Source organism: Benincasa hispida, chromosome 12 (assembly GCF_009727055.1).
Source record: "Benincasa hispida cultivar B227 chromosome 12, ASM972705v1, whole genome shotgun sequence".
NCBI classification, from domain to species: domain Eukaryota; kingdom Viridiplantae; phylum Streptophyta; class Magnoliopsida; order Cucurbitales; family Cucurbitaceae; genus Benincasa; species Benincasa hispida.
In genome coordinates this window covers 39,536,344-39,545,928 of record NC_052360.1, presented here as the reverse complement: position 1 = coordinate 39,545,928, position 9,585 = coordinate 39,536,344, and the positions used below count along the sequence as shown (strand labels likewise).

General features: G+C 34.2%; 1 protein-coding gene across 1 annotated transcript; it reads left to right on the top strand.

The window, feature by feature from the left end:
- Positions 1-2,595: 2,595 nt before the first annotated feature.
- On the top strand, positions 2,596-9,484 carry LOC120067310 (histone acetyltransferase of the MYST family 2). Its single transcript, XM_039018867.1, has 9 exons — positions 2,596-3,015; positions 3,400-3,488; positions 3,657-3,716; positions 4,022-4,231; positions 4,845-4,913; positions 5,328-5,489; positions 8,365-8,458; positions 8,690-8,832; positions 9,037-9,484. Exons 1-9 carry the CDS (start codon positions 2,793-2,795, stop codon positions 9,238-9,240), a joined length of 1,254 nt encoding a protein of 417 aa, XP_038874795.1. The 5' UTR covers positions 2,596-2,792; the 3' UTR covers positions 9,241-9,484.
- The last annotated feature ends 101 nt before the right edge of the window (positions 9,485-9,585 follow it).

The window sequence follows — 9,585 nt, the reverse complement described above, 5'->3', positions numbered from 1 at the left end:
CAAGTTAATGAAGAGGTACGGTAATTATTCATCCTTTTTTCCTTTCTTTCTTTATTTTAAAATTTTTATTTCCACTCTAAAATTGTGTTTGAGAAAGTTTTTTAAGTGAAAAGTTTGCATTCAAGATGTTATTCCATTAAAAAAAAAAAAACCAAATTGAATAATTGATATGAAATCTAAATTTGAATGAAAAGTAGTTGCTTAATGAAGTGAACAAATTGTTCATTCCAAAGTAAGGACACAAGCAAAATTAGAGCAAAATAAATTTTCATTGTATTTGCTTTTTATATCAAACAATTTTTAGAGAATAAAGGGATATGGTGAGGGATGTTAAAAATTGAAGGGAATATCATATACGAATTGATTTAATTTTTTAAAATTTTATTCGTAATTCTTAATTTTAAATCCAACCTTTTTCCTTTTTCAATAATATGCATTTTCTTACCTTTTTAGATTATGTGATTTGTTTTATTATGTTTTTGTTCTTTTAATTTATTTATATCTAATTGATGTGGGCCTATATTCTTTTAATCGTTTTTTTTTATCTAATTGTAATCGATTTAGATACGATGACCCACTCTAATAAAGTTCATTTAACACATAAATATTTTATTTATTTTACCTAATTTTATAAGTACATTCACACCCCTTTATAACTACGATATATACTCATAGTTTATTTGTGTCATTTGGAATTTTTGCTGTTTTAAATTTTTTTTCAATGATATACTTTCCAACTAATACAATAACAAAAACAAATTTTGTATTCCTTCGTTTTAAGAAATTTAATTTTAACTTCATGTAATAACGATTTTTTAAAAACAAATAATAATCACACCTTTTTGGCTTCCATGGAATTCTCTTGATGAATCATTTCACATAATAACTAAAACTCATATGGACACATTCCTTACCAATAGTACATAACCCTTTACATAATAACTAAATATTTTTCTAGAATAAATGCACATTTTCCTCCAACATTCTTGTTTTCTTTGGCCCATCTCCATTTTCAGAATGTCATGATAGAACGAATTAAAAAATGATAATTTAAGTTTTTGTTCTTCGTAAAAAAAAATATTGGATCATGCCAAGATGAAACCTTGATATTCCTAAACTTATTTTCTCCGATGAAAAGATAAAATGATAATTGAAGTTTTTGTTTTTCGTAAAGAAAATATTGGATTATGCCAAAATAAAGTCTTGATATCCTAAACTCATTTTCTCTGACGAAAAGGTATGGTTGTTATCTTCATATTTAGATTTAGATTTAGATTTAGATTTATTATCGTTCATTATCATATATATTTGAAAAATCTTTTGGTTATTCTCAAATTTAAATTTTGAGACAATGTTGATTAGTAAATTTGTTTCCAACACTAACAAATCTTTTTGTTATTCTCAAATTTAAATTTTGATTATGTAGAAAATTTAGTTTCATTTTCTTTATTTTTTTAAATTCCTTTTTTAATAAATGGGTGGGAGAATTTTTAAGAAGCAAAAATAGACAAGAATTGGATCGATAGATAAGAAATGGAAATGGATTTGAATGGAAAATGGAAGGAGAACATATGTGAAAATAAAAGATAAAGTTCAGAAGGGAGTGTTAACAGTGATGATTATTTTTTATTTAGAAATCTTCAAACTTCAAAGAGTTGCAACACCATAGAAGATTTAGAACGTAAAAGGCACCACAATTTCATTCATTATCGTAAGTTTCAGATCAATACTTCTACTTCATGGTTCTTTGTAGAAAATTATAAGAAGTTTTAATTTTCAATTTGTCAAATGGATTATCTCCCAATTGATAAATTATTTAATATATTTAAAAATTTGTTCCTTTTGGTAGTGACACAATTACATAAAGTGTAATCATTTTCAATCGTAACAAAGATTTATACATTTGTGTAATTTTAAAATTTAAATGTTGAGCATGTAGTTTTTGTTAGTTCATAAAATTTCATATTATTATATTATTATTATTTTCAATTAGAACTTTGATTAGATTTCTATAATTTCAATCTTAGATATCTTATTTATTTGTTTGAACAAAAAAATTTATCAGTGTTTTCATGTGTTTAAATTTAACCGTTTTTTATTCATGGGATTAAGAGAAACTATCCATGACAACTATAGCAATGAGAAACAAAATCAAATTTGATGGATTCAAAGATCTACAAATAAAGTATTAATATTAACATATCTCTAACCTTTTATTTTTGAAATGATGTTTTTTTTTAATTACACAAGCATGCTAGAATCATAAAAAATATTATTTATGAAAAATTTACAACTTATAATTCCATGAAAAATATATTGATTCAAAATATGTGCGTTACCATCCAAATTTATGTTCCATGTGTTTTAAAGATCCTTCAAAGAGTGTGAATAGTGTAACATAAAATCTATATAATATAGTTTTTAACTATTTTATTTATTTTTAAATTTTATGTCAAGATATTTATTATTTAAATTTAATAAAATTTATATTAATTTGTTATCGAAACTTCATTAGAATTAATGGCACGTAATAATAAAAACGGTTAATGTGTGCGCAACATATTCCGAATTTCGAAGGAGAGTTTCAATTTTCTATTAAAAAATTTAAAAAAAAAAAAAAACTAAAAATAGGAGGCCCAGGCCTCTGCTGCCTACGACCGGTTTCCGAGCTCTGCCTCTGCACACGAAGCCCAAGCCCGCGATGGGCTCCATAACGTCCAATCAACCAAGCTGAAAATGGAGCCGCCGCCGCCTCTGCTGATGGTCGTCAGAAGCCACTTCCCGCCGACGGTATGAACCAGACATCTAACGAGCCAGACGTAACGGCACCTGAGAAGCCTAAGGAATTGGGGCCGACGAAGAAGCGTATGTCCTCCATGCTTCCTCTGGATGTTGGCACCCGCGTCATGTGCCGCTGGAGGGACGGGAAGTACCATCCTGTTAAGGTCATCGAACGCCGGAAGTTACAGGCAACTGGTTTTAGTGATTACGAATACTATGTCCATTACACCGAGTGTAAGCTACTCCTCTGAAGCTTGAATTAGTATGTGGGTATTTGATTTTTCGTTGTGGAAGAATCAAGCTGGAATGAGATATGAGAGCTGGTTTTCTTGATTGTTTTGGTCCCTATATTTGTTTGATGTGTTGTTTAGGGTTTTGTTTTTGGTGAATTAGGGCTTATTGAAATTTGGTCAATTTAGGGAGTGCCTTTTGGATTGAGTGAGACAAGTAGCTTATGCAGCAATGAGATTTTCCCTTTTCTTTCACGGACCAGTTAATTGATAAATGACATGGGTGCATCTTATTTTTCTCTAACCCTAGTGTTCGTTGATAAAATGATGAGTCTCTTCTATGTTGAGTTTGGAGTTTTCTTTCTCCTTATTCTGGATTTTGTGACAGTCAATAGGAGACTTGATGAGTGGGTGAAGCTTGACCAACTTGATCTTGATTCAGTTGAGACAGTTGTTGATGAGAAAGTGGAGGACAAGGTAAAGTTTTTTTTCCCCCTTCCATCTTCATTCTTTGAAACTCAACCAGTCCACTTCTGAGGCATTGTCACTGTTTTTAAGGTTATCCTTGGTTATGAGTTGGTCGTTTTGGAAGCCATATTTTACTTGTAAGTATTTAATATTTGGATCTTATTCCTGCACTTGAAGGTAACAGGATTGAAGATGACCCGACACCAGAAGCGGAAGATTGACGAAACCCATGTTGAGGTATGTGCTTTTAAGGATGCAGCTAGTCCTTTTTCATGAACCTTTATATCATGGCTTAAACAACTAATTGACAAGTAATCCTTTACAAGACACAATAGTACATGGGTGTTTGCCAGTAGTAGGTTAAAGAATTCAGTCACAACCTGTAGGTGCAAGTGCAAGCATGAAACTCTTTGTTAGTAGTAGGTAATTCTGTTAGATGGTGTAGTAAAAAAAAAGGGTGGATACTTACTATTCAGATGTTATGATATCAATTGGAGTGTCCAAACAAAATTTCCCTGCCTTCTTTATGAAATGTCTTATAGGGCCATGAGGAACTCGATGCTGCCAGCTTGAGGGAGCATGAAGAATTTACGAAAGTGAAAAATATTGCAACAATTGAACTTGGAAGATATGAGATTGAGACATGGTATTTCTCCCCCTTTCCACCAGAGTACAATGACACTACAAAGCTCTATTTTTGTGAGTTTTGTCTCAATTTCATGAAGCGCAAAGAACAACTCCAGAGACATATGGTGAGATGTGCTCCAAGCCAGTATGTCTGTAAAGAGAATTTTGAACTTCTTTTGGGCCTTACTTCCTGCCCGATGTGCATGTTCCACTTATTAATGTAGGAATTGTTGGTTGTGCTTGAACTTCTGTTTGGCCTTACTCCCTGCCTGATGGCTGCATATTCCACTTATTTATGTAGGAATTGTTGGTTTTGCCTGAACATCTTGGCAAATGATTTTACCCATCCCCAATTTGAGATGAAAGTACTATGAGAGATTGATTGTTGATGTGCGATAGCTTGATTTTATGGAGTGCATATTTTCAGATTGTCCAGCTGTTTGTTTCATGTTAAGCCACCAATTATATATATAAGTTTCAGCCATCACCTTATGTGTCGTGATACAATGACTTTTTTATTTCAATATTGAGTGCACTGTATTTTCTGTATTTATAATACGAACAATTGTAATAAGGTTGTCCCTTCGCGGGCATCAAACAATTATAATAAGATGTATTTTCTTATTATTATGTCCCATTTGGGGACATCAAGTACAATTGAATGCATTTTCTTGAAAGGATTTATTTTACTTGTTTTACAAACAAACAATCTTAAGTTACATGCTTTTGTTCATGTAGAGGAAGTGTGATCTGAAGCATCCTCCTGGTGATGAAATCTATCGATGTGGTACTTTGTCAATGTTTGAGGTATGGTCTCGATTAGGTTTTTCAATCTTTTGGCTCTTTCATGCTGCAGTTGTTGCCTTGTTTTATTTTCTCGTGTATCGTTAAATTTCCTTTTTCTTCTCTATTTTAGACTAAAAATAGTGCCATTCTGTTTTTATGATTATGGTTATGATTGCCACAGAGAATTTCTACTGCATTCTAACAGTTAATGCAAGTCTGATATTTCCTCTACTCACATTGTGTGAAACACTATTTTAAAGTATTATTTAAATGATAACTCCATTCTCCTTTTAAACTGTCAGAAAAATAATGTACACAAAGCCATACAACAATGGTTTTACTTTTTAGACTTTAAGAAAAAAAAACAGTGATTTTATTTTTATAGATTAGAAATTCCTTATATAATATTTTTATTGTTAATTCTTCCTAAAACAGGTTGATGGAAAAAAGAACAAGGTTTATGGGCAGAATCTCTGTTACTTAGCAAAGTTGTTTCTGGACCACAAGACTCTCTACTATGATGTTGACCTTTTTCTGTTTTATGTCCTATGCGAGTGTGATGATCGAGGGTGTCACATGGTTGGATACTTTTCGAAGGTAATTTTTTGGTTCAATATAACTGGAATTCAAATTGAAATTGTTTGATTATGACCTAAGGGGAAATAGAATGGTGCTATCGTTTCTGTACTACTACTATTACTATTATTTTCTTGCACTGTGGGGGGCAAAAAAGGGACTGATAGGGACTTAAAACTCTTGCATGAATATAAAAGGGAGTATGATCATGAATTTTTTTGGGCAGGGAGGTCCATCTAAGAGCGAGAGAAACTATACAATGCACCAATAGAGGGAAGAGCTATGTTTTACAGTTGAATTGTTTGCCCGTCCAAATTAGGCTTTTTGCTGCTATGGTGGGTTGTGCGGTCAGTCTCCCTTCCTCCTGTTTATGGTAGGGGGTTGTGGGGAGGGGAGGAGAAAACATCATCACTAAAATGGACTGATAGGGACTTTATACTCTTGAATGAATATGAGAGGGAGTACAATCATGAACATTTTTGGGCTGGGAGATCGATCTAAGAGCAAGAGGAATTACAAAATGCATAGAGGGAAGAGCTATCTTTTAAGTTGAATTGTTGACTATCCAATTAGGCTCTATTGTGGATTGTGAGGTCAGTTGATCCCCTCAGGAAGGGTATATGAAGAATAAGTCCGTTTGGAACCTGTTCTTGAGAAGTAAAAGAAGTGGTGTCTACATGGAAAAAAAGCATTTTTCTCAATGGGGGATACCTACTCCCATTCAGGCAGTGCTGAGTAGGATTCCCCGTTACCATTTGTCTCTTTGTAGAATTCCAGTTTTGGAGTAAGAACCTTTAGAGGGTAATGAGGAATTTCTTGTGGGAAGGGTTTGAGGAGGGAGGAGGCTCACACTTGGTTAAGTGGGAGGTGGTTGGAAACCTATGGATTATATATGGGGAGCTTTCGATTATGTAACACGGCTTTATTGGCTAAATGGTTAAGGTTATTGTGTGGCAAGTTTTACATGAGGGAGTTGAGACGGGGATTGCACCCAAAGACATTCTTCCTATGTGTTGTTCCTGCAGTGTTACATTATTTGCAGGAGCATGAAGAGGGCCTTGATTATTTGTTGTGGGATTTTCGATTTGCTCTTTACTTTTGGGTCGTTGGAAAAGCTAGTTCTGGGTGTGTGGGGCTTGTGATAGAGTGGGTGGTCTATGGTGGAGGTGCTTTGAAATCCTTCTTTTAAGGAAATGGGCAAAGTGTAGTGGCAAGCAAGTTTCTTTTCAGTTTAGTGAATATTTGGATTGAGAGAAACAAGAGAATTTTAGAGAAGTGGAGAGATCAGGTGAGGAGATTTGGGAGATTGCTAGGTTTAATGCCTCCTTGTGGACTTTGGTCTCTAGATACTCTTTTTTGATGAATCAACAACTTGACAAGGCACCAAAACACCCTTATAAAGGAAGGAGTTTCAACTAAGTGAAATGTTACCAAGTGAATAATTACAAAAAAGCTTCGAAACCGAAGCCTGATCTCTAGACTCTTTTAATTATGAACATTTAAAAATCTTTCCTATTTTCTCCAAACTCAATAGGCCATACTGTAGCTGTTCTCATTTAATTGCATAGATTCTATTGATGTTTTGAAAGCTGTGACCTGAGAAAAACTGGATATTAGGGGAAAGCATTGTTACCAAATAGAGAGCTGAACACCTTGGAAAGATGCCTTCGCTAAGGAAATGGGCAAAGTTTCAATGGATATAGAGTGTTTCGTGTTGTGGAGAGGGACCTTAGTGAGGTTTGGTCTTTGGTGAGGTTTCATGTTTCTCTTTGGGCTTTGGTTTCGAAGATCTTTTGTAATTATTCCTTAGGGCAATATCCTTTCTAGTTGGAAGCCCTTTCTTTTAGTGGGGTTTTTTGTGGGCTTGGTTTTTTGTATGTCCTTGTATCCTTTCATTTTTTTTCCTCAATGAAAGCAGTTGTTTCTACCAAATAAATAAATACTAGAGAGCTGAACATGTAGTCCCATGGTTCTTAAGAAATTGGTGCCAAGGAAGAGATGGTCTCGAGTCACCATCATCTTTATAGCAAAAAAAAAAAAAAAAAAAACATCTTTAAGGTGATAAAATAATAGGGACATTTATGATCTGGAGGGTCTCATACAGCATGAACCAGAACAGGTGGGGTGGGAGGGTGTCTGTCATCTTATCAATGTGAAGCAGCATGGGTTTTTTCGGGAAAACGTTCCATATTTTTTTCATGGTCTAGACTCTTAACATCATCCTTCTGCCTTCTGGTTGGTCTGAATCTCATTGGAGTTGGCAAGTACAGAAATCTACTCTCTAGTTTCAAAATCAAGTTATGGAACTGGAGATTTATGAAAGATCCTGATGCTTTTTGGTGTAAAGTTGTGAAAGGTATACATGGTGTTGGCATACCTCCGGAAAATTTGGGTTGAGTTTGATCTTAGTGCTTCATTGAAGAAACATGTAATCTTTCCAAAAGCAAGTTCTGCTATTCTTCTCCTTCAAGTTATAAGCATCAGAGAGGTCGGTCCTATTTTTTTTTTTTTTGGTTCAATTTCGGTGGAGGTTGCAGGGTTCGACATTATGTCGTGAGCTACCAGACCATACGTTTTTTTTTCTAAGGGAAAAAAATGATAAAAGTAATGTTTGTTTAAAATTAATTTATCTACTATGATGAACAGAATTTTGATTCATGGCATACTTTCTGATCCATGCTTTAGTAGTTTTTTTTCCCCGGTTTAGTAGGCTGGTGGGTGTTTTTGTGCCAACAGGTGGTATAAAAATGAATAAAAAATTGTCATGCGGATTATGGATTTACTACTAAATTGCTTTAGAACAACTTATAAGCTAGGAACAAATTTTGAACTTCTCATACCTCTTAAGTGTTTGAATTGGATTATTTTTGTGACTATATTATCTGTCGGTGTGCAGGAAAAGCATTCAGAGGAATCCTATAATTTGGCATGCATTCTCACCCTTCCTCCTTATCAAAGGAAGGGCTATGGCAAGTTCTTAATAGCTTTTTGTAAGTCCACAATCATTAAACTGGCTCTATGTTTTGGCAATTGTGTCCGTGACTAGCAACCTCAACGAGATCTGTTCTCTAGCATTGAAAAAAGCTCGATGAGCTCTGTTCTTTAGCAATGAATAGGACCAGTGGTTTTCTTAAGTTTAATTTGTTATTTTAGTTTTTTTTTCCTGTTACCTCACGTTTGTTTTTAACGGAAGTTTTGATCTTTTATGAAACTGAGATCAGCTTATGAACTCTCCAAGAAGGAAGGTAAAGTTGGCACGCCTGAAAGGCCTCTTTCAGACCTTGGGTTGGTGAGCTACAGAGGATACTGGACAAGAGTGCTTTTAGACATCTTGAAAAAGCACAAGGCCAATATCTCTATCAAGGTTTGCATTTTTTTCCCTAATTGAACTTCAGGATTTGTTGTCTCATATGGATTCTTTCGGTTGATGTCTTTGATGATATTTAAAATATTCCACTGAAGCTACGCTCCTAAAAAATTATGCCAATTTCAAATAATGTTCGGATGTACTGCTAGTCATTAGATTTGGTACCTAAGACTTGGCGCATTGTTCATCCCTTTATGTCAGGAGCTAAGTGACATGACAGCCATCAAAGCTGAAGATATTTTGAATACACTTCAGAGCCTGGAGTTGATTCAATACAGGAAAGGGCAGCATGTTATATGTGCTGACCCCAAGGTGCTGGATCGTCATCTCAAAGCTGCCGGTCGTGGGGGCCTAGAGGTTGATGTTAGCAAATTGATCTGGACTCCATACAGAGAACAGGGTTGACTAATTATTAAGTCGGACGATAACCTAACTCTGTATGTACAATATTAGTGTAGAATTTTAGTATAAAGCATTGGCTTTGCCATTCTTATCTGATGAATGTAAGCCTGGACAATCAATATGTATACTTTGAATTGACAAATGGTAAAAATCTAGCTCTTTGTACATTACTAGTTGCTATTTCTTCGAAAATTTGGCTTTAATTTGTATTTCATGTGTGACCCTTGACATTCACCCTTTTTCTTTATCTTGTTTCTTGATTCATGTGCTGCTTGTGAAGGATATTAAGATTTAAAGAGAGAATTGTCGACTTCTTGGATCTATTATTTTTCTTTTACAAATAAAATG

Coding starts and splice junctions, on each gene's coding strand:
- LOC120067310 (XM_039018867.1), top strand. CDS start 2,793: ATGAACCAGACATCTAACGAGCCAGACGTAACGGCACCTGAGAAGCCT. Junction 3,717..4,021: donor TTGACGAAACCCATGTTGAG/GTATGTGCTTTT, acceptor AATGTCTTATAG/GGCCATGAGGAACTCGATGC. Junction 5,490..8,364: donor TGGTTGGATACTTTTCGAAG/GTAATTTTTTGG, acceptor GTCGGTGTGCAG/GAAAAGCATTCAGAGGAATC.